This window comes from Symphodus melops (assembly GCF_947650265.1).
Source record: "Symphodus melops genome assembly, chromosome: 6".
Classification (NCBI taxonomy): Eukaryota; Metazoa; Chordata; class Actinopteri; order Labriformes; family Labridae; genus Symphodus; species Symphodus melops.
Genome location: NC_136696.1, coordinates 19,095,661 through 19,119,113, shown reverse-complemented (window position 1 = coordinate 19,119,113; position 23,453 = coordinate 19,095,661). Strand labels below are relative to the sequence as shown.

Genomic DNA, 23,453 nt, shown 5'->3' with positions numbered 1-23,453 from the left:
GCTGCCTTGTGCGTTCGTGGAATGTGCATCGAGGAAGTGTGTAATGCACGCATGGGAATGTGTGTGCTTGTTAGTGTTTCCCTGATGCAAAGTACATAGATGTTCTGTGTGTGTGTGTGTGTGTGTGTGTGTGTGTGTGTGTGTGTGTGTGTGTGTGTGTGTGTGTGTGTGTGTGTGTGTGTGTGTGTGTGTGTGTGTGTGTGTGTGTGTGTGTGTGTGTGTGTGTGTGTGTGTGTGTGTGTTGCACCAGCTGTGGGCCTTCTGGCTGTTGTCTCATGGTGCTGCTGTTTGAACCTCAGACCTTTACGCCATCCTGTGACAAAATGGGCATTAAGGCACGCAAGAGCTTCTCCAGCTGTTCACAGAGAGGCGTCACAATCCAAGTCAAGCTGTGGTGTTCATGTACATGTAGGATATTTTCTCCCCCCCCCCCCCCCCTCACTCTTTGGCACTCGGAGGAATGTGTGGAAGGATGGACGGATAGATGCATTGAGGGAGGGTCGTTCCCTGATCCCTGGTCTCCCACTCCCTCAGTCTATTTGGAGAGTTTGCTGATGACACGGATCAGCGCTCCATTTTCATCTTTAAGACGCTGGTTGTCTGCTCTCAGGTCGACCAGAACCTGGTGAGAGGGGGGGGGGGATTAACTTTGATTAACAAAATAAAATACATTTATTATTGATATGGTTTTATTGCTTATATTAACATGACTGGATAATAAGATATTAAATATGATCTGCAGAACAATCTATGATTAGTTGCACCAAATAACAAACATGATTGTATTCTTTATTTCAAATGTTGCATTTAAAACTTGTAGTAAAAGTATACATGTACAACGAGGACCATAAAGTGCCACACCTCGATGTCTCTCTCTTTTCTATTCATCTATTGTTACATGTTAAAGTGTCGTGTTGAGGGTTATTAAAAGGTTTAAGAGAAGTTAAAAGTGTTCATAAATGTGTCGAACGAAGCACTGACTGATTACAGTGAGAAAGGACACATGAAGTTGATTACAGTTAGATGAAAAACTGGATGATCATTCTGAGTGGGACTTTCATCCTTTGCTGCTGATTTCATAACTTTGAAATGCTGAAACATCAAAGATGATGTCATGTCATCTGTGGAATTAAGTGGAGTGTGAAACGTTTAGTAAGAGGAGCTCATCTGTCTGCTAGACCTGGTGTGTCAAAAGAAGAAGTATCCATCGAGATGGGCTTTGTTTTGCATCCTAAAGTCAAACTTTTGACAGAATTTAAAACATGATACATTCTTGGGACGAATGTGCACATTAGATTTGAAGCTACAGGTAGTAGCAAGATAGCTTAGCTTAGCCTACAGAGTGTAAATAAAGGGAAATGGCTTAGTGTTATTTTAATTTAAAAATGGATTCCTTGACGTGATGAAAAGTAGAACCAAAAAACCTAACGATAGTTGGCAATGCATGAAACCAACCCAAGAATGTTTCCCAGAAAGAGTGTCATGCTTTCCAAACTTATCCATCAGAAGAAGAAGTCCCACCTTCTGAAAACAATGTGTTTGATGATGCAATTCGACACCCACACTGGCTTGCACAAAGCTAAAGCCGCGGTAAAAAAAAAAAAAGCAGAGGCATGCATGTTCTCTGTGGCCATGACACGATTCCCTTCAAATGTCTCCTCACCTTCAGCTGCTCTTCTAGCTCTGCCATTCGCCGCTCCAACATCTTCCGGTCCTGATGCCGGGGAAACGCATGTGGGGGTGAACGGAAGAGGGCAGAGTGATGTAGAAAAGAAGCAAGGCAAACGAACGAGTGAAAATCGGTGGAAAAAGTGGTTTAAAGTGGAGAGAAAAGAGGAGAGAGCGTCAATAAACGCTGAGGTGGCAGATGTGAGGCATATGAAGCCACTACAAAAAAACAAAACAAAACAAGGACAACAGAAGGCAGTTCATATCAGCAGGGACGCGTTACCTTTCTCTCCAGCTCCAGTAAGGCTGAGCAGTCACTGAAGCGCTCCTGTCGCTGTTGGATACAACACATAATGAAATCAACACGCTCAGAGGAAGCATAAAAGACCTCTCTAAAGACAGCATCAAGAGACAAAACAACAATGTTCAATTACAGGATCGAAAAGGTGAAAATCAAAGTGCAGCCCTGACAAACACAGCACCAACGTCAACAAACGTTTGCCAACGCTAACACGAACTACAAGTCATAACAGACACATCGATGGCGTGAACACAAAGCTCCTGAGCAAATCAATACGCTGTGTTTGATATGATATTTCAGGCGTATTGCTTCCGTTTGACAGGACAGCTTTAGAGACAGAACATGTGGGACGAGAGGAGAGGCAGACCAATACCAATATCATCCAATATCACCCATAATGGGAGTTGAACCTGCGACCAGTTTAACGCGGACTGTAGCCTCTGTACATGGGGTGACCGCTCCATCAACTTGGCTAAGTCAGCACATTTTCTTCTTTGGATTTGAAATGGTAAAAGTTAATGCTTCTTTAAAAACTCTAACAATAAAATAACAAAGACGAAGCTTCGTTTGTTAGAAGCTGCTTCTAAGAGCGTCTGCGCGGTCGACAGGGAATTCTACTTTATGTGAAGCAAGTTGGAAGAAAATGAACAACTGGGGACATTCTGTAACGAAGCACTGACTGGAGCCTGTTTTAAGACTCGTATGTTTACGTTTGAGGTTAAAGACGTACACAGTCTCAATGAAGAAACACAAGAAGGCTGACTAGCTCACAGAGGGTTTCTGTGAATATTGTCTGCTGCTGACAAACCTGTTTGTGGTGCCTCATTTATCCAGTGACTCCACATATTAATTACTGAGAACTATCCTGCTAACAGATAACCTGTAAGCCCAGACTGTATAAGCCACTGGCCGCAGCAGACCATCTCAGGCTGTAGAGGTAAAACTCTTTGAGTGCTTTCATTTGAAAGGGTTCATGGTACTGCTGAGAAATTCAGCGTTCCACTAACTTTTTTCTTTCTTCGGGAAATAATGTTTTGCTTGAATCAGATGGACAGTTTGACAAGTTGTAGCAAACTAAACTAAACTAAAAAACGCAGTTTGAATAAAGTTTGGTTTTCTTTGAAACATGAAGTACTGGCTCATCAGTGTGTGTGTCCGTGTCTTCACCTGTGTGGCCTTTTCCAGGTCCAACCTGGTCTGACTGACAATCATCTGGGTGTCCTGCAGCTGAGACTGGAGCTGACTGTTTTCTCTGGACACCTCTTCGAACATCTGACACACGCAGACACAGCAATGCACACAGCAATTAATACAAAATAACATCCCAACAAAGTCTGACCTTGGCATCAGCTGTCTGCTCACCTTCTTAAAATCCTTGGACTCTGAGTTGCCTCCTTGGGACAAGTCGTTACAGGATGCGTCCAACCTAAGCGGTGGAGCAGAGGTGAAGTGGTCAGAGATTCTACTGTGTCAAAGATTTGGGCTGAGGTTGCGAATCCAACAGATCGAACGATTGAATTGCTGGAACTCACCTAGAACTTAAGTGTTGGTCTGTCTGGAAACAAGAAAAAGACACGCAAACATGTTATGGATGCATCTGAAACTGCAGTCCACGGAGACAGCATTAGAATGCAAAGAAATACACACCTGTTGATCCTGCCCACTGCCTGAGAACTCTTCCTCTCCACTGGGATCATTGTCATCGCTCTGTTGATGATACACACAGCACATCAGGTTCTTGGATTCTACTCAATAAGTCTCTTATTTGTTTCGCTTAGTCGCAGAGACGCACCTCCCCGGTCCTTTGTGCTTTTCTTCTGGCTCGAGCTTGCCTCCTCTCCCTTCGCTCCCTTGCCCATCGCTCCGTCTCACTCTCCCCTGAGCTGGCCTCGATCTCTGGACCGAAGGAAGACAACGGACGTTTAGGAACAAGTCAAAACGTGTCAACATTGTCACGCTCTACATTTTGTCAGGAAAAAAAAAGGGGAAGAGTTGGCGCCTACCCCTCCTCTCAGGCCTCGCTGTGCCGGTGGGCTGCGTGAGGCCCAGCAGGTCGGACTTCTGCAGACTGGCGATACGAGACCTCCAGCTCACTTCCTGTAAAATACATTATACCCGTCATTTCGTGTCACAGGACTTTAAGAGCTGGCCTGGAGCTCTGAAAGGCTGCGCTCACCCCCTCCTCTCCCTTCTTTGGTTTCGCTTCCTTCTCTTTCTCCTTCTCTTCCTTCTCTCTCCCTTTGTTGTCCGTCTTTATCGTCTTCTCAGCTTCTTGCAGATCTGTAAGTGTCACCCCCTTTATATAACAAAGAGGTAGGCCTGTCTCATTATCCAGGAAACAGACAAATGGAGTGTATGAACTTCATACATCTCAAAGGTTTAAGCAGGTGATGTTTGTACCTGGGTGGAGCGGCGGGACTGCCGTGCGTGTCTTGATCGAGCTTTTCTCTGTGCCTCTGCCTCCTCGTCACGCACTGGTGTCAGATATGACCTGCGCGATAAACACACGAAGACGACCGTGATACCACAAACACAGAGGGGCTTTTTTTTTAACGTAAGCACAAACAGACAAGGACTCACTTGCGCCTCTGTTTGGTCTCCTGCTCCCCTGCGAGTCGGGAGTTGAAGCTGGTGACGTCAGATTGATCCTTCTTCTCTGCCTGCTCCTGAGGGAGTCTGAGGACGAGAGGTCAGGAGGTGGGTTTCAGATCCTTCAGACGAGTGGGGGGGGGGATGAGTTGGAAGCGTAAAAAGCGAAATACCTCTGGGCCAAGACGCTGTTAAGGCGGCTGAGTCCGGCAGAGCTCGTTCCCGTCGAGGTCACGTTGGGGTCATCCAGTCGCCTTCCATAAGATGAGCTGCCAAGACAAATCCCGTTGGAAAACAAAAAGGCATCTTACACAGCCACACACATTAGCAGTCATCGTCTGGGGTGTGACAAAGCAACAACAAACAGGAGAGCAAACGCATACAAGACGTGCAGTGGGCAGCAACACTGACCTGTGAAGCAAAGAGGGGGTGAAACTAGTGAGATCATTCCCTGATTGACTATGGAGGCGCCTGGTGTAAGAGGAGCTACGGCTCAACCAGCTGAGAGAGAGAGAGAGAGAGAGAGAGAGAGAGAGACAGTGAGAGAGAGAGAGAGAGTGACAAGGGCACATATGCAGTGACTCAGAAAAACAGATTCTGGTTTCACAAGCGCGGGAGCACATGAGAGCACAAGCCCACCTGTTGGAGTTATCAGGGCTGCTGTCTGGTATACTGAAGAGCCTCCGTGTCGGGATGGGCGGCACGCGAGCGAGCCTGGGTTCCTGAGGACGAGAGGATTGCACGTTTTCTTTCATGTTGGCCCTTTTGTCTTGACCGGTCGCGCGACCAGAAATTGTTGGATGTTTCTAAGTGCGTGTAACTCTCCGACTCAGACCTTGGTATCGGCCTCAGAGCTGAGGCGGGGGCTGGAGGCGGAGCGGGTCATGCCCAGGGCGGTTTCTGGAGGTCTGCTGGAGTCCTGGGTGGAGTCGGAGATTCCGGCTGAGCCCAGAGTCACTGAGCTGCCTGCTTTCCTCAGGGATGTCCTCCAGGAGCCTGGAGCGGGAGCCTCTGTGACTTGAGGCTTGCTATGGTCTTGCTACACAGTCAGGAAGAAGTTTTTCATTGTTATTATATTTCATCATCGCTAAAACAGAAACTATGCTCTCGTTTTTTATTCCCTACATTTACACCTCCTTTTCCTCATCCTGTACCTTTTTCACTTGGCTTGCAGGAGTGCTTGTTGACATGGAGGTAGGAAGCAGGCCAGTGGCGTTGCGTTTGTTGTTCAAGTTGTTTATGATCTCTCTGTTTTTTGCTTTTTCTACACAACAAGTCCAATCATTAAAAAGATCACAAGTCATGATGGTCACACGTCACAGACACAAGCATCTCTTCTTACCAGACTCTGCATCACTCTCTGATTCGCTCTCCTCCTCTGAGCTGGAGCTGCTGGACGCCTTCCCTTGGTTCTGAGTCTGGCTCCGCCCCGTCGAGCCTTCCTCCTCCTCCTCCTCAGCCGGGCTGCTCGGCAAGGCGGGAGGCGGGTGCTTCTCTCGCTCGTGGAGGCAGATCTTCTCCTTGCTGCTCATACGAGAGATAGAAGTCCTGCAGGGGCGGGGCCAAGGTGGGGGGAGGGGGGACAGGTGGCATGCAGGGAGCTGATCAGTGAGGGCAATCATTCCACGAGCAGCCGATTAGAAGGGGCATGCGCCAACCAACACTCAGGTGTGGAGAACGGACTCCTTGTTTGTGATATCGTTTGAAGCGCCGCTGTCTCATCAAAACATCAACATTTAGCTTGATATTACTCCAACCTACCTTCTACTTCTTTCAAAAAAAATAAAAAAATGTGTTCATTCAAACTAAATGTGTCTCTACATAAAAGAAAATGTGAAAATAATGATGCTTTGTACAACACAGTCTCAAGTTTAGCTTTAAGAGTGCACAAATATAAATTGGCTTTTTTGTTTTAAAGTTCTGCAAGGAGGGGTGTCACATGACCTAGCGGTTAATTCATGCACCCCATGTGCAGAGACTGAAGTCTTTCAAGTGGGCGACCTGGGTTCGAATCCAACTCATGGCTCCTTTGTCACTCGCACCGTACTCTACCTGCTTTTGTGCTCATACATGTTTCAGTTAACTGACAGAGTGAACCTTGATGCTAATGCTAAGGTTACCATTGGTAAATTCCACCATTCTCCTTCATTCACTTTGTTTGCACCTGATTCACTCCTGTGAGCGTGTTCTATGACTGTTCGAGACCATCAGCCACGACACTGACATTAAACTGCAAAATGTTTTTAAAATGCCTGCTGCCACTGCCACTGCGTCAGGGTAGGAACACTGAATTAACAGCAAGCTGCTGAAACAACCTTTGATTACATTTTTCCACGACGGAGACTCATAGCCAGTGACACACCTGGCGATTAAAAGAAAGAAGCACAAGATGCGTTTCCTCAGAAAACACCCCTTTCCAGTTAAATGAAGGTTCCTCACGGTGTTTTTAAAGCTTTATTTTATGGTGTCTTAGTTTTCCCTTCATGAGCCTCCTCTGGGATGGTAGCGCTGCTCTAGAAAGCTGTTTATAATCATAATCCATCTTTCCCTTTTCGTTCCTGTGCATAGAACAAAATGATTCCATTAAAACCACGTTGAACTTTAGATGACTTTTTTTTTTCTTTTTTTTTCAATACACCCAATGTGTAAACACTACATGCTAAAAGCAATAACAGTATGAAATAGGCACACGGACTATTGCTGACTGCTACATTTTCGACCCGGTGGCATGTCAGTGGAGGTAAAAACATTGCACATCTGCATGCAAACTGCTGCTTACTGGAGTAACTGGGATTTAGCGGAGGAACAGCATAGCACGTGCCCACAAACATAAAGTCATGCCCAACACACTGGCACTAACCTGCGTGTACGGATGGGTACCATGGCGATCTGCTGGCTGGTGTCAATAAGGGGAGTCTGTTTCTCTTTCTCGCTGCGTAACTGAAGAGGAATATAAACACTCATAAACACAGAGGAACATTCAGCGCTGTAATGCCATCAATCTTGTCAGTCGTGGACTCACGGCGTTCTGTTTCTTCTGCAGCTCTTCCAGAGAGTCCACCAGGTTCTCATCGGCAACATCTAGAGGGGTTTGGCCCTACGCGGACATTCAAACGGTGTCATCAGAAGCGGCACAACAACGAAGGTTCAATCACGCAGGGTTCATGAGAAAGAGGTTGTTGTCAGAGCTCACCACATTGTTGACAGCACCCATATCACACATGTTGTCTGCCAGCAGGGTGCACACCTCCTCCTGCCCCCAGTGAGCAGCCGCGTGCAGGGGCGTCCACCCGTCCACGTCACTGCTGTCCACGTCCACGCCACACTGCAGCAGCACCCTGAACAAAGAGGGGGGGGGGGGTAGAGTAGAGGATGAGGAACATTCAAGAGTGAAGGGAAAGGTGATAAATAAAAGCTGGGTCGACTTTTAGTGCGTGCTACCCAGAGAAGATGAAAGCTAACAACTCACTTCAGGACTTCGATGTAGCCTTTGGCAGCGGCGACGTGCAGAGCGGTTGCCTTGGTGTTTGAGTGAGGTGTGAGAGTGCCTCCTCCTGCCAGCACTGCCTCGGCGTCCTGGAGCATGATCCTCTCCTCCTCCTTTCTGGCCAGATCCACGTCTATGCCTGAGAGGAAAAACAAAAGAGGATCAACTGGATGATTTCAATCTGATTTTAGACATTAAAAACAGAAAATACTGTCTCAGATAGATAGATAGATAGATACTTTTTTGATCCCGAGGGAAATTCAAGTCTCAGTGAACTCACGAACACATACTGTAAGTACGGCTGCCAGTATTAAGAATGTACATTCTTCAATATAAATTCTTACTTTGCCGTCCACAACAAAGGCCAAAATAGTAAAAATAGTAACAATTAAAAGTAGCTAAATGAAAAATAATATACACAAATATACACAAATAAGGCAATGTGTAACTAGTTATTAGTGACTGATGAAGGTCTGGAGTTATTGCATTCATTCATTTATCGCATGCTTTTAGGCGCACTGCGAATAACCCCCTGCAGTGTCTCCCCGTAGTCACAGTGATGGAAAAGAAAACAGTGCTGCATCTTCAAATGTGTCAAATTTTCAGAGCGCTCAGCTGAAGAGTCAAACGTGACATCCATCCTATCACATCAAACATTTCACGTTTGTGCCGTCCCTTTCATTTAGTTTGCGATCCTTAACGAGTTCCTTTTTCTGTGGTTAAGTTTATGTCGTAACCTTCGATCTACCTCAGGGTCCTCACTTTATTTCAAAATAAAAGCAGGCTACACCGCAGGTAAAGAACTTTTAGCTTAAGACAGTACAAATAAAACATGTGATTAATCCGCAATTAACCATTGCAATGAAGCAATTTTCATACTCTTTAAATGTATTAAATGTTCTATTTGTAATCTATGAGAAGGAACGCCACCGTGTGTGTAATTCACAGCGCTGAAGATGAAAGAGTGGAGGTCACAGAACATCTGAGCGACTCCGACAGAAGTAGGCAGAGAATCGAGGACAACTTGGATCACTCTAAATGTGACCACTTAGAACAAGCAGGAAAAAAAAAAAAAAAAAAGAAGAGAGAAACAAGTTTTCAAGCCTACACATTTCTGAGATTGGTTTTTGAGTTTTTCCCATAAAAGCGAAGAGCCCTGAGCTTGTAGAAAACTCCAGGTTGCTCAAAGGAAACTTACAAGAAGACAAAGCCGTTCAAAATCTGAAATCCTTACATTAGAGCACCTAAAGATCTACACTGTGCCGACATTATTTCAACACTTTCATTTGCAATATTTTAATCTGAAACTTCAAATACCTCAGACAATGTGAAACAAGCTTATGAGTGTCAGTGGCGTCTCTTATGAGGAGTTTTGAAGTCCTACAATGATGCCCACAATATTACAAATGACATCTGAACCTCACTTTCCATCATTCAAGAAAGTGGAAAATATGTTGAGGCAGACCTTTTGCCCAATTGCAAACACCCACAAAGCACCAATCTGTGTGTAACATCAGCCACGCCCCTCATTAAAGATTACTCTTAGCCTCAGTGTTGTAATAAATCACTTTCTGTGCGTCATGGACAGTGCCAGCCGAAGATGTAAAACAAAAGAAGAGCACTCACTCTGTTGAGACTCCAGTGTGCAGCTAAATGTAGATGTCTATATATTTATTCAGGGCCTTTTTATTGGACATCAGTCTGCCTTTTACACGCGCACTGGACTTCAACCTTAAACCTTTCCATTTATGCAGATAGACACGATAAACACTGCACAGAGCCGAGGCAAGCCGCAGCACACTGTAAAACAGCAGTGTGCGTGTGTGTGTGTGTGTGTGTGTGTGTGTGTGTTTCTTTTGCTTGAGGCGAACCCTCACCTTGTTTTTTAATTTCAGCTTTGAGAAGTCTCTCCATGGCGTCTTCTGTGGCCACGTCCAGAGGAAGCTCGCCCTCACTGTTCACCGCCCCGACGTGCGCGCCACGCTCTATCAGGTACCTACAAAAACACGACCATCAAACAGTCAAGGGGAAACAGAAATACACTACAACGCATGCGTGTGCTCCATGTATATCACGACTTCAAAGTATTTCTTTTACAATGAGCTTTGCAATGTCTTCATTAAAACGGACTTAGATGTGGCGAAAGAGTTAGAGAAGACTAAGGACTAGATCAATCGCGCTGTCAGTGCGGTGACAGACGACACTCACTTAGTGATCTGGATGAAACCGCAGGAAGCTGCAGCATGTAAAGGAGTCCAGCCCTCGTTGTCCCCTCTGTTTATGTCACTCCCGCTCTCCACCAGAAACTGCACCATCTCAGCATTTTCATCGATGCAGGCCTGCCGGACAACACAGCCACATGATGGATTACTCAACAGGCATTATTGTTTGTCATTCGTTGCGAGAATCCCCAAAGCGCACGTTTAAAAATGGACACCAGACAGAACATTTCAGTTTCAGTGTAGTAGAGAAGGTCTCTGGCCAACTTTTTTAAAACTGCCAGCACTTCTTAAAACCATTTAATTCATCTGAAGCACTGTGGCAAACACAAGGACTGCTGTGTTTGCTTGGTGCAATGACTCTTCTGTTTAAGTGGGCTGCTAAAACCCCTAAAGTACTTTTTCCAAATAAGTCATTTTCTGGCACCACACATGAAACAGTGAATCTATTTAGCATCTTTTCCTGAGGCCAGGTCTAGCTGAGATCCCAACGTGAGCCAGTATACGTCGCAAGATGAATCCCATGAGGGCCTCATGATATTGTGAGGTGAATGATGCTTTAATTCCTGTTAATATTTATGAGAAATAGATTCCCTCACAGGAGAGGGTACGGTACAGAGGGTAAAAAAGCTCAGGTTGTCTTGAGTCATAGAAAGTTACATGCCAGATCTAGGTAAGAGGTAAGATTTGTTTCCCCCGGTTAGTAACAAGGAAATCATGTATTATGCAAAAGGAGAACAGCTTTTCTAAAAAATACTTGGGGTCAGGCTCTAGATTATATCCTTAAAATGGGGACGACGTAGAATCTACGAGGGTCTCTTTTTTTCTCGCCTTTTGTGTGTGAGTGCATTGTTTTTGTTGTGAAAATGCTTATTTGTTTTTTTTCTTGTGTTTTCTCTTTGCACATTTATTTTTTATTTTTTTTGTCTTATATTTTATCTTTAGTGAATGTTCTGACCTCCAGTTGCTGCTGGTGTTGTCTTGTCTGCAATGTGACTATTGCCTCGGATAAAATTAATTAAAATAGAATAATTGAGGAACTTCTAGGAACAAGCTTGATTCTGAAAAGAAGGCAGAACGAGGCTGACATCTGTCCTGGCTACAAAGACGAAGAGTTTATGAATCAATGCTTCTAATGACTTTAAGAACAAAGGTCTTTTTCATTGTGCACAAGCAACAAGGTGACGCTGAGTTCAATGAAGGAGGCTGTCAGGCTTCCTTGAAAAGAAGTAACACAACATTAAACGTGTTCTCTGATAATGTTTATAAAACATGGCTTATTTCAGAAAATAATGCGTACGCCACTAACAGTGTCTCAAGCCAAGTCAGTGTGCTAACTTTCCACCTGAAAATAGTCCAACGTGGAGCTAAATGCTAATGTTAGCATGAATGCTTTAAACAGTGGACAGCTAACAGATTGATGTCATCATGCATGTCAAACATTTTAACCATGTTCACCATCTTTGCTTTGCATAGAATTGGAGCAGATGTGAAAAACATGCGACGTGCCATAACGTCGTCCAACAGGGGGAAAAGCATCGTGAACATTTGCTGAAAGCAGCCAAAACTCTGCTGTTCGTCATGTTGACACAACACCAACAACACGACTCTTCCTAAAAGAAATCCAAACCGTGTAGTCAGCACTTAACTGTGCCCATTTCAGATGACATAGCTCTGCCTCCAACAACATCAAAACAGTTTGTTTATCTATTTAAAGCCATTAATCCCAGGCTCCCGTTAAATAAGGAAAATGTATGCATCCTCACACAGAAATGTGCTTATTTACATTTTAAATAATAATATTTAAATAATCTAAGTAATAAACTCATTTCTAAACAATAAATACTATAACTCAGAGTTTAAGAGGTTTATTGTGAATGCTCTTATCCCCTGAAAACATGAAATTGCAGTCAAATACAAAGACCTACTTATTTACTAATTATGACTAAAATAAGAGTAAATCATATCTAACCTTATTGTTGGTTATGCATGTATTTGCTGATAACCACACTAAAGGATAAACAAGAATTTTAGACCTGCTGGCGAGACTAGACTAGATTGAAAGTTGCTGAATTTTTGCCATTCAGCAAGACCCGGTTTAAAACACAGCATGACTTCAATGACAGGGACATAATAAATCCTTCTGTTATTCACTGATCTATATCGTTCGGCAGTGGAATAAAGACTGGGAAAGTAAAAAAAATATAATATATGAAATCTGTGCTTCAATCTCACGTGAATGTGATATTGTCATATCAGAGGGTCCACGTTTCACAGCTCATTAAATATCCTTGTCCTTGCAGCCTCTTTACCATTACAGTGATCCTGCAGGACGTCACAGCAGCAGGTACCTGGAGCTGCATCGAGCAGTGTCCATCAGGACGTCTTAAGCCACCTCCTCTAAGAGGCTTTGCTTTTGGCTAAATCAACTAATCACAAAGCTTCTACAGGTCTGCAGTCTCCCTCATAATATAATATCATTAGTGTGGTAGTAGTGGAAGTTGTTTTAAGACCCTGTAATGAAGCTCGCAATGCGAAAGCAGAGCCACACAACCTTGCGAGTCAGAAGCAGCATTCACTGGCAGCAGAAAAGGGAGGGGGGGGCGTCTGAACAAGCGCTCCAAGACGAATGAATGAACAGAGGGCACTTCTTGCACCCTGCGTGTTACGAGGGTGCACACACAGCCTCCCAGCAGACTCCTTCACTGGGTCATCAAGTGACTCATTGTGGAAATCGCCTCTGACAACAGCGGCTTGTGCTGCTTGAAGAATGTTTTCCATGTCTTCATCCGAAATCCCTGAAGTCCCCACCGTGGGGAATTGGCAAGGGGAAGGAGAAAGAGGCAGGGGAGGAGGAAGAGGACAAAAGAGAGAGAAGGCACGGTGAAGAAGACAGAAAGGCTTTGGTTGGAAAGTTTGGAGAGTGTGGGCCTATATTTAATGTTGGTTGCTAGGCAACCGATGAGCAGAAGGGGAGGGAGAGGGCCACACTGGGTGATATTCCCACATGGGATTGGCCAGAGGACCCAACATCCAGCGAAAAGCGTGCTCACCGCCTCCTCTGAACTAGCATCTTCATATAACTGACTTCAAATAAAAAAGGGCAAACACAAATCATCTGTAAGCATGACATCATCAGGCCTGCTGAACTGAAGTCAGCTCCAGTGGGCAGGGACATGAAAAGCACATCATCTCTTTATGTTGACTAATAGGCTTAGATATCAAAGACTGTGTGAGTTGACCAACTGCATAGAGACAGCAACATGCGTATCGCACTAAGTATTATAAAGACAGAGGACATCACAGAGGGCCCGTGTGACAGTGATGTAGTCCAGGCTGCTCCTGTGTTATGATGACTGAAGTCAAGAGGAGGGCCTGAGCTGCATGCTCAGGAGAAGGATAGCAGCCTATTTGTGGGGATGCAAAAGAAACAATCCTCAATGTGCAGTTAAAAAAAAACAAACAAAAAAACAGTGAAGGTTAAACCTGCTCTCTTTGACTGGTGTTTGTGTTTTTTCAAACAGGCTTTTCTTCCTTTTATAACATTCGTCTTAAAAAAAAAAAAGAAACTATGAAAAAGGACCAGCTGGTGAGATGATTAAAAAATAACTCACCCATCCTTTACAAGAGAATATCAGTGCATATCTAAGAGCCCTAAATGTTGAGAGGTATCATCATTGAGCTGCAGTATGTGCTGCTTAAAGAAACCTTTATCTGAACACAAACAGCGGACGGCCCAGCCTGAAAAACTAACTGTCCTCTACAATACTTCTGCTGGCACGTAAAAAAAACAGACAATAAAGTTATGTTATCAAGTTAATACGTATTGTGACTATCTGGTGACAAATGCGTTGTTTAAGTCATTTTTGTTCACTTTTTGGCCTCTAACCTCTCGATAAGTTAATCTTTTTTAGTATCATGTAGCCGTTGAAAAGTTGCCGTCAGTTGAGCAACAGTTGACTTTTCCAACTCATCAACGGAAACATTCAAACGGAGACAAAGTGAACACGGAGCAGAGTTTAATCCGACCTGGTGAAGAGCTGTCAGACCGTCGACGTTGGCGTGGTTGATGTCAGCTCCCTGCCGAAGCAGCGCCGCCACCTCCTCCCGGTCTCCGGCAGAGCAAGCGGCCATAAACACGGCTCCTTGGGCGAATCGGACTTTCGCCCGTCGCATACCGGAACCGCCTAAAGTTTCCCGGGCCTCCGAACCCGTCTGATCCGTCTCGGAGCCCAGCCATCGCTGCAACTGATCCTGCCGTCGCTGTTTGGCAGCTTCGGACCGGGAATGGTCAGTGGCCGCCATCTTCCCTGGTCTGTCCCGGACAGATTCAGTTCATGGTACGAGAAGAAGCGGACTGGATGGTTTGGATTGAGCCTCCCCCCCCGAGCTGCGCCCCCTGGTGGACAGACTCTGGAAAGACAGCCTTGAACTTCAACGCCAACCGCGATGCTGCCTTCAAAGACTGCTCGGATTTCTTTAACATTTAAAGGGAGGGTTAACATATTTTTTATCATCGTTATTTTAAGCAAAAACAACAATAAATGCAGGCATACCTTTTTAAATGTACATATTTCCCCCCAACACGTTTTATAAATAAAAATGTTACACCTTGTTTTGTAGTTGAAATGAGCAGTCCAGCATATTTACTGCTCGTAATTTGAACGTATGTTGTGTTGTGTCTATAAACTATATACATGAATCATCAGCCTTCAGAGAGAAAACATTGTAAACGGCCCTTTAAAATTCTCTCATTGTATGGGTTTGGAAGATCTTTCAAGGAAATGTCTCATGGGTTCTCAAAAGCTTACACAAATGTTAAAAGTGAGGGAATATTCCCTGAGGTTTTTCTGTTGTTGTTTTTTTTCTCAACTAACACTTGGGCAACATTTGGAAACCATTCCAAAAGGTTGCATGTTTGCGGGGTGAGTTTATGAGGGACTTGCGGTTGCGAAATGTTTCACAGCAGCACACAGCTGATAAGACTGTGTGATGACTTTTGCTCTGATTTGTGAGCAACAGGATGACTTCATTGCTTAGGTTATTCCTGAATTGCACACCTAGCATTGACAGTACAATATGCCAACCACTGAGTGTCTAGTCGCCAGTAAATCTTTTTTATCAGTTATTGATTTAAAGTCATAGAGTCAAGTTCATATCAATTTCAGAGAGAAAGTTAATTAGGACTCACTTTGTTTGGAGGGACAAAGTTTGAAAGAAAACAAAAAATGTCACAAACAGAATTCCACGTCACCAGTTTACTGTCAAATTGTACAATACAGTGTAAGGCATTAGTTGAGGCTCAATCACACACATATTTCTTAGTACATAGTGCAAGACTGTTGAAACAAGCTGTTTGATGCCATATAGTTACATCAAATAGGAAAGTGCAATTTCTTATACTGTTTTTTGATACATTACAAAAACATGCTTAATTTTGTACATCAAAATGTTGAATTCATAAGGTGATTGGTTTAAACACGGTCACTGCATGAATATTTTTAAATTCCATTTGTGTAGTCTACATTAAAAATAACATTATCTAAAAGTGTTCAAAAATCTAAGAAAAACATTTACATGTCATGCCATTAAAAGGAAACGGAATTATTTGTTTTTGTACTTTTCATATAAATAATTGTACAGATATAAGACACTGACATTCTTTCAACACAGTAAAAAGTCAATGTATTTTTTTCACAATACTGCATTGACTCTTTCTGCTGAAATAAAAGCAGCAATTACTTGTAACAAACTTTGCATCATCCCCCGTCACAGCCTCTGAGGCAGCAGTAACTCTCAGCTACCTACCGGTCTGATCGCATTCCACCTGACACATAAACATTATGCTACTTTCATTTTGTCTTGCGTACATCCCATAATTCATGTTTGTACACGACAGTTTGAGAAAATTTGCAAGTTCAAAAGTAGACATACTGTGTCTTTATGGCCTTGCTGATTATTCTGCAGCTAAAGAATTAGCTTTTAAGTGCAATGAAATAATATACATTTTGTGTAATATTGTAATTTGTTACCTTTTTGCAAACACTAAAAATGTCCCATTAGCTTAGCTTATCCATTGCTCAAAAATATCTAAACGTTGAGATGTGAAAACAAAAAAATCGAATGTGATTCTTTTGAACCACTCTTGGATGTAGAATGAGTATGTCTGAACTCTGGAGTAGGAGCGCTGTTAAAGCTCTCAGGTGCTGCTGATGACTTTTCCAGAGTCAGCACCAGGTAGAACACTGAGATAATCTTTGTGCAGTGTGAGGCCTTCTGGGGAGAGGACGGATTGAGGGACCTTCTCTGCCGACATCTGTTTAGTTCTGAAGGAGCCTTGCATGTCCATGTTGATACACAGAACTCCAGACAACAGCTGCCTCTTGTATTGATCGAGACGCATGAAGGCTTCAAGTACTGAAGAACCAGGAAACAGGCTGGTGGAGCTGATCTGGGACTGGAGGGACTGATAGTGATGGAGTTCTAGCTGCCAGGATAACCTAGAATATGGATTAGAAACATGTACAACTGAGAATGTTTTTTTATATATCTAATTAGGAAAGAGCACATTAATCAACATAACATATAGTGTCCATATAAGAATTAGTACAAAAGCTAAATTTCATCCGTAGTCCTAAGGCAGGTACAAATACAAATATTTACCAGTTACAACTATCTCACTAATTGCTGTTCAAGGTCACTATAATAAAAAATAATTTTAATAATGTGCCAAAAATGTGGCATGTGTCCGTAAAATAATGTATAAGAGATGAAATATTGGATTTATAGTCTTTGGGTGGTGAGACTGAACATAAGTTCTTCCTTTGCTCAGAGTCTGCTGGATGTGAAAATTATAGTGATCTCTAATAAACTGGACATGTCAACATAAAGAGTGGGGATTTTTAAATTATGTTCACAACTTGTCTTTGCTGCCACCCAGAGGCTGGACTGGAGATTACATGTATTCTGACATTACTTGATGTAAAAAAAAAGAAGAAAGTACAAATAGAGTTTTTATAGAAAAATGTCAAAAGTTTTATGTCTGTATAATTGCATAGTCACCTACCGTGCAGACACATGCTGGGAAATACTTTTAGAAGCCTGGCAAAGAACATGCTGAAGTACTTTTAAAATCTGCTCTCTTATCCATCCCATGTCTTCTTGCACATCTGGCAGCCACTCCAGCAGTCTATACACAGGATATAATCCCATCATTTAACTGTAACAGGATAGTCACTCCCAAAACAACAATAAAAAATGTCTTAAAATCATATTCAAAATATCCAAAGCTTTTATGTAATGTAACTTAACTCTTATTAACAAAACAGACGTGCAGATGTAACGCACTAAAGTACTTGTATGAGTGCATATCAGATAAGAAAGGAATCAGGTCCAGGTGTAAATAAGTCCTAGAGTACCTGAGAGTCATGGACATGGCGGACTCCAGAGGGAGGGTGTAGGGGAGCATCAAGACTGAGGCCATCCTGACAGGAAGCATGTTGCTAAGCGACTGCACCAGACTCCTCCTCTCCATACAGGCTTCGACTAGAGCTGCAGAGGGAGGCAAAGAGGACCAGAACCACCATTCAGTCACTACTATTTACCTTCTCTGTGCTCCATTAGTCATGAGTATAATGAGGTTACAATAAAGAAATCATATTCTAATGTATTTTCTTGTGGGTTTCTAATAAAACTTATTTGGATGAAAGACAATTACTAAATGATAATTAACCACATTTCTGGACTCTATTGTGGAAAAAAATGATGCTCACATTAATATTGATATATAATAGTATTAAAACAACTCAACATGTTGGGAATTAACCCTTGAAGGCCATTGTTGGCATGAAGTCACTCTATTTGGACTCATTTATGTTAAGAAATGTACACTAAAGACAACTTCAGGTCCCTATTCACTTATTTAGTGTCTATTGTTCCAAGCCTCCAAAGCCTCTTGTCTGCTTTTAGAAATATATATTTTTTGAAACATGGACCTTGTGGAAAAATGAAACTTTAAATGTGTAATTACAATGAAGGGCTTACTGGTTTTCATGTTGTGACAACAGTTGAACATTCTTAAGATAAATACTCATGATGATCGAAAAGAACTTCGGAGGAGAGAGTGAGAAATGAAATATGGGAAAGGGGCTGAGGATCAGACTTGAACCTTGAGCCACCTTATTCAAAGACTACAGCCACTGTGGGCTGTGTGCGGCATGTGCAGAGGCCTCCCAGTGGGCGACCCAGGGTCAAATCCAACCTGTGAAACCTTTGTGGCTGGTCATTCCCACACTCTGTTTCTCTCTGATTTCAGACTCTATCCTGAGTCCTGTCTCTCCAGTAAGTTCCCAAAAGCCCAAAAATAAATCATCAAGTAGATAAAGACACAGCCTCTGTATGGGACGGGACGGTGGGAATATTGCAAAGACTGTTCCTTGTTTTTAAAACATTGTTTCCTGAAATGTGATGTTACCTTTGTGCAGGGTTGGTGGAAGGTGCTCTATGATATGCTCGTCGATCGAAGAACTGGAATCAAACATCACTGCTCCTTCTTCCGCATGTAGCTTTTCCTTCTCTTCATCACTTCTGTAGTCATCACTATAATCCTCATTTCCGTTGCCATTAGTCAGCAGAGGTTTGTCCCTTTGTGGTTCATTTAAGTGAAGCAATCCTGAAAACAGCATCAAATGTGACATCACTCACTTTATCTTTTGTTTAATCAATAGCGAGAAAATTGCTTTTAATTGCTCATCTAGTTTGAAAATCAACACACTTGAGTATTTCCTTGATTTTGAACTCATGAATCGACCAAAACTAATGAGTCAGTTCTGTGACAAGCAAAAGAAGCATGCTGACTATGTGACGTGTGTTCACAGGAAGAACAAGATCTGATGGCATATTGGGAAGAAACTGTCTGCATTTAAGAAATTTATTCTGGCCAGAGGGAAAGAAATCGATTAGGTTTGCTATTCTTGACCTATTTCTGATGTAAAACAAAGAAGACTACTGTTTCTTACCATTCTTCTTTAAAAAGTGCAGAGCGTCTTTGTAACCCTGCTTACACATGGCCTTCATAACCTGCACTCAAAACAAAAACAAAAACAAACGTTCATCTATCCGAGAGGTCGACCGTGTTCTCTCCAGATCATCCGAGGGGAATCATTGATATCTGCACATGTTTGGAAAAGGTTCCTACCATTGGGTCTGGAGGGAAAAGAGCCCTGGAGACTCGGTAGAGGTTGGTGAGGGTGAACTGGATGCTCGTGTTGGTGAATCGCAGCTCGTGCATGTTTGTCGAGGTGTCTCGAGGGCAGATGTCGCTTTCTCCAGAGAACGGCGACACAGTGATCGTGTTTTTCAGTTCGTACTGAGGCAGGTTGTCTGAGATTCCTCCGTCCACATATCGCTGAATTTAAAAAACACAGGGTAACTCTCAGCATCAGGACAAACAGAAAACAAGTTATTCATTTTAAACCTTCAAAGGGCACTTCAGGATATTAAGCCCCAAAGCAAGCTTTACACTGGATATGGTAACGATGACATCATATCCTTTGGGTTGATTCATGTCTGTTGTTTTTCTACACGAGAGGACTTTTAGGCACACCGAGTGAGTCAACATATAAACACGGCAGCAGATTTTTGAACCTGTGCCACGGAGGGTACGAGAGAACAGAACAACCTTAAAGCCTGTGCCAATATGGTCACATCAGCCTCTGCCACTCACAGTTTGGTCACTGCACCTGCACACACACACACACACACACACACACACACAGGCACAAGCTCTTATCAAACCCCATCACAAAGGCCAAAGAGGGAGGGTGGGAACATCGCTGTTGTGAAAAACAATTTCCCAGAAAACCTTTGTGCTACAAGCATGACTGAGGACAAAACGTGAAAGGGTGTATAAATAGATCAATAATAGAAGCTCTGTTTTTTCCTAGTGTGATTATTAACAAACACTAACTCCTGGGGAATTATGTAATCATTGTTTCCACACACGTGCCATTCAGAACAAACACATTCTTGAGGAAGGGAGGGCTCTGATGGGGGGGGGGGGGGGGGGGGGGGGCAACAGTAGAAGCAACAAAACACTAAGAGAGGAAATACAGAGCACTGTTCTGGTGAAGCGGTTTGACAGCAGGGTCAATGTTACCAGGACATCATTTAAGGCTGTTGACTTAAAATCTATAGAAAATTAAAGGACATCACAACATAAGGATAGCACATACAGGCTGAATAATATTGAATCTACTCACCACTCCGTGCAGTGTGGGCGGGATGAGGCCACAATACACTGGGATGAAGGCACTGCAGACACATGCCTACATAACAAAAATAACAGAAGAAACCATGTTTTAATGTTATAATGACAACATTTAAAATATGATAGTTGGATGGATGATAAAGATATGTAACCCAACTATAGAGGCGTTATATGCTTTGCCTTAAGCAGACGCTTTTCTTTTATCCACAGCAGCTTCCATCCTAGTTCACACTCTGCTGGCTTCGAATAGTTGGGGGTCCAGTGTCTAGCCAAAGACACTTCGATATGTGACTGACTGTTTAAGGTCAAACCACAAAACCCTCTGGTTGACTGACTCTGCCACTGAGCCACAGCCGCTTCTAGTATGCCGTGTATAATTTTAGCATTAAGCTATATGTTACAGGTTATCACAAAATCTATCTTTAACTTACATGTTGTTCTTCGTTGTGTGTAAAGGATAATATTCTGCCAACCAAGATAGCCTCCTTGTTTTGTTTTCAATTTTACGACATTATACACAGAAAAAAGATCCAATATTCACATTTAGGAAGCATACATCAGGGAACTTTATCTTGACTCGCTGGTAAATTGAAAAATGATCTGGATATAATTTACCTTTAAACCACCCACAATAAGAAACATGATCAGTAATGTGATATGAAATGCCCGACATCCTGACAGCTGACTTCATCATCACAAACAAACTCTTCTATTAAGTATGCGTATATGAAAATACAATCTCTTATCTCATCAGTGAAAATACAATCAGACTGAATGCCCACCTGCACCAGCTCCTCCTTGTTGTTGAAGTGAGACACCACAACATTTTCTCCGTCTGCTACTCGGGTCAGAGAGATTCCTAACCGCCCACTTGCCTGGCTGTGACAGTCAGCTGGCAGAGTTCGCTGTAGCATGTGACGCACTATCTTCACCAGGTTAAAGGAAGGATGCATGGGTCCCAGGAAACGCTTCCTCGCCTCTTTGGCAACATCAATGATGCTTGCACCGGCTTCTCCTGTAAAGACGACAAGACACTGTCACTCATTAGATAAAGAGAGGCTGCAAATGTATTCAACACAAATGACGGGGTGAATGAAGTTCTGTATTCATATTCACTTTGAGTACATACATAAAAACAAAACATACAGGTTCAGTTAAATAGTACTCATTAATACTGGAAAAAAGTGAAATAGCTTCTTTTGATTTTGATATCTAATGAGCACTGTTCACTTTGTCACATAATTTGAACTTCACAGTTTGTTTGTTTTTTTTATATCCTAAAATTAAACCACTCAACATTGGAAACTGTTGGTTAAATTGACTATACTTGTTCACTTGTATACTTAAAATGCTGCGGACAGATGACTGCAGCTTTATAGAGCAGAATCATTCAAATGTGTAGTGACAGGCTGAACAAACAGGTAAAGAACCACCAACTTTCCATGATTTGTTGCCATTTAACTTGAAGGTTCAAAGTTGAATGGTGGATATAAGTGTTTTTGTTTACAGTCTCGTGGATTTCACACGTTTCGGTAAATAACGTGGCTTCGATTGTACTTTAGCAGAGAAGTGTCAAAAGGCCCCCTGTAAAGTAAAACTCGTTACTACAGCTCAAATGGACTTACCGAGACACACTCCGGTAACCAGGGCGGTGGCAGAGATCGCTCCGGCTGAAGCTCCATAAACGTGCCGGGCGTTCTGCACAAGAAAAGGAGCGTGCTCCAGCAGACAGCTGGCCACACCGACGTGGTAGATACCGAGGAATCCGCAACCTGCGAACGAGATGTTCCACGGAGAGTCTAAGGGAAACATAGCGGTCCACGACAGAGGGACTATGAGACAAACAGAGCAGACTACACGTGTCCTTTAAACGCTCAAAGACGTTCACAGTTTGTCAACAAAGCCTATTTACATGATCCATTTTGACTAACGGGACTTGTTGAATTGTTTATAGCTTTTCTTGCTAAAAGTATGCTGCAGCGTCGCTAAATCTGCATTAATTAAAAAAAAACTAAAATAATGTGATGATATCGCTGATGGACGAAGCTGAGTGCTCTCCTTAAACAGTTTAACAACTCTGTGGTGAACACCGGGAGTTGTTATTGTCCATGATCGGACAAGGAGGAGGCTGCACATTTAAACAACAAATCACGAATCACACGGGAACCAAATGTGGCCAATCGCAGTTAAGATCGTTGAAAGAACGACCAATCAAAATTCACATCGCTTAAATACCGGAGAAGTCAATGAGCGGGCATCCAAGTCCCGTTGACATCTGTCAAATGCTCTATAGAGCAGAGTTCTGTTCTGTCCTCTCAAAACACATCTGTTTGTGTTCAAGTTTTCTGTAATCCTGACATTCTGAAGAGGCAGCATCATATTTATGAGATAATTCGTTCAATGAAGAAACATAAAATAGGCAATGTCATAAAAGCCTAATATGTTTTCTAAAGCAGCAGCAACAACTATAATAATAATAATAATTCAAAAATAAATAAATAACAACAATGTGGCCTACAAAATGGCCTGGTTTGTAATCAAATCAGTACAAAACAACAAACTGTAGGGATGCATAAATAATTTGTAAAATCACAATCTCCGCTAAAACGTTTTTTTAAGTGGAACATTTCCATGAATTTACTTTCACAGAATAATCTTAAACAGTCTATCTTTGTGCAAATCTGGGCTCAGTTAAGGACATGAGTCCTTGATGGATTTATTCTACAAAGTAATATCACATCGTACTCCTGTTCTATCAAGTATTTATATTTTCTTTGGATAAACAACTGCTCAACTCTCAGAGGGACAGCTCTGGAAAAGGAGCCCACTGGAACTTTTATCCATGTAGGCCTAAAGGTAGTACCATAAGGTAGAAATATTCTGTATAAAGTCTTGCATTCAAAGTATAGTAGCCTACAAAAC

At 42.7% G+C, this 23,453-nt stretch overlaps 2 protein-coding genes across 3 annotated transcripts; both read right to left on the bottom strand.

The window, feature by feature from the left end:
• Positions 1–429: 429 nt before the first annotated feature.
• On the bottom strand, positions 430–14,943 carry LOC306825730 (protein phosphatase 1 regulatory subunit 12A). Of its 2 annotated transcripts, none has more exons than XM_079346676.1 (25): positions 14,294–14,943; positions 10,254–10,384; positions 9,923–10,041; positions 8,028–8,184; positions 7,752–7,896; positions 7,581–7,655; positions 7,419–7,498; positions 5,901–6,106; positions 5,713–5,822; positions 5,394–5,597; positions 5,198–5,280; positions 4,971–5,059; positions 4,732–4,831; positions 4,550–4,645; positions 4,370–4,460; positions 4,146–4,265; positions 3,973–4,066; positions 3,762–3,865; positions 3,617–3,676; positions 3,502–3,524; positions 3,332–3,395; positions 3,137–3,241; positions 1,952–2,002; positions 1,664–1,714; positions 430–622 (listed from the first exon to the last, which is right to left on the bottom strand). In XM_079346676.1, the coding sequence occupies exons 1-25, from the start codon at positions 14,567–14,569 to the stop codon at positions 536–538; spliced, it is 2,721 nt and encodes a 906-aa protein (XP_079202802.1). In that variant the 5' UTR covers positions 14,570–14,943; the 3' UTR covers positions 430–535. The 2 variants fall into 2 exon arrangements, with proteins under 2 accessions (XP_079202802.1, XP_079202803.1); XM_079346677.1 differs by having other exon boundaries at positions 4,732–4,827; positions 4,970–5,059; positions 14,294–14,942.
• Positions 14,944–15,507: 564 nt separating this feature from the next.
• pnpla2 (patatin-like phospholipase domain containing 2) lies at positions 15,508–22,648 on the bottom strand. The gene is made up of 9 exons (XM_079346680.1): positions 22,157–22,648; positions 21,314–21,546; positions 20,524–20,589; positions 19,461–19,670; positions 19,282–19,342; positions 18,738–18,935; positions 17,683–17,815; positions 17,331–17,453; positions 15,508–16,764 (listed from the first exon to the last, which is right to left on the bottom strand). Exons 1-9 carry the CDS (start codon positions 22,341–22,343, stop codon positions 16,464–16,466), a joined length of 1,512 nt encoding a protein of 503 aa, XP_079202806.1. The 5' UTR covers positions 22,344–22,648; the 3' UTR covers positions 15,508–16,463.
• Between the last annotated feature and the right edge of the window lie 805 nt (positions 22,649–23,453).

What these genes read in the sequence shown, in the direction of transcription:
- pnpla2 (XM_079346680.1), bottom strand. Translation starts at nt 22,343, where the DNA reads ATGTTTCCCTTAGACTCTCCGTGGAACATCTCGTTCGCAGGTTGCGGA. An exon ending in GCACTTTTTAAAGAAGAATG is followed by an intron (nt 18,936 to 19,281) that starts GTAAGAAACAGT and finishes TGCTGTTTTCAG; the next exon opens with GATTGCTTCACTTAAATGAA. An exon ending in TCCCAGCATGTGTCTGCACG is followed by an intron (nt 16,765 to 17,330) that starts GTAGGTGACTAT and finishes TCCATATTCTAG; the next exon opens with GTTATCCTGGCAGCTAGAAC.
- LOC306825730 (XM_079346676.1), bottom strand. Translation starts at nt 14,569, where the DNA reads ATGGCGGCCACTGACCATTCCCGGTCCGAAGCTGCCAAACAGCGACGG. An exon ending in AGCCCTGATAACTCCAACAG is followed by an intron (nt 5,060 to 5,197) that starts GTGGGCTTGTGC and finishes TCTCTCTCTCAG; the next exon opens with CTGGTTGAGCCGTAGCTCCT. An exon ending in AAGCACAAAGGACCGGGGAG is followed by an intron (nt 3,677 to 3,761) that starts GTGCGTCTCTGC and finishes TATCATCAACAG; the next exon opens with AGCGATGACAATGATCCCAG.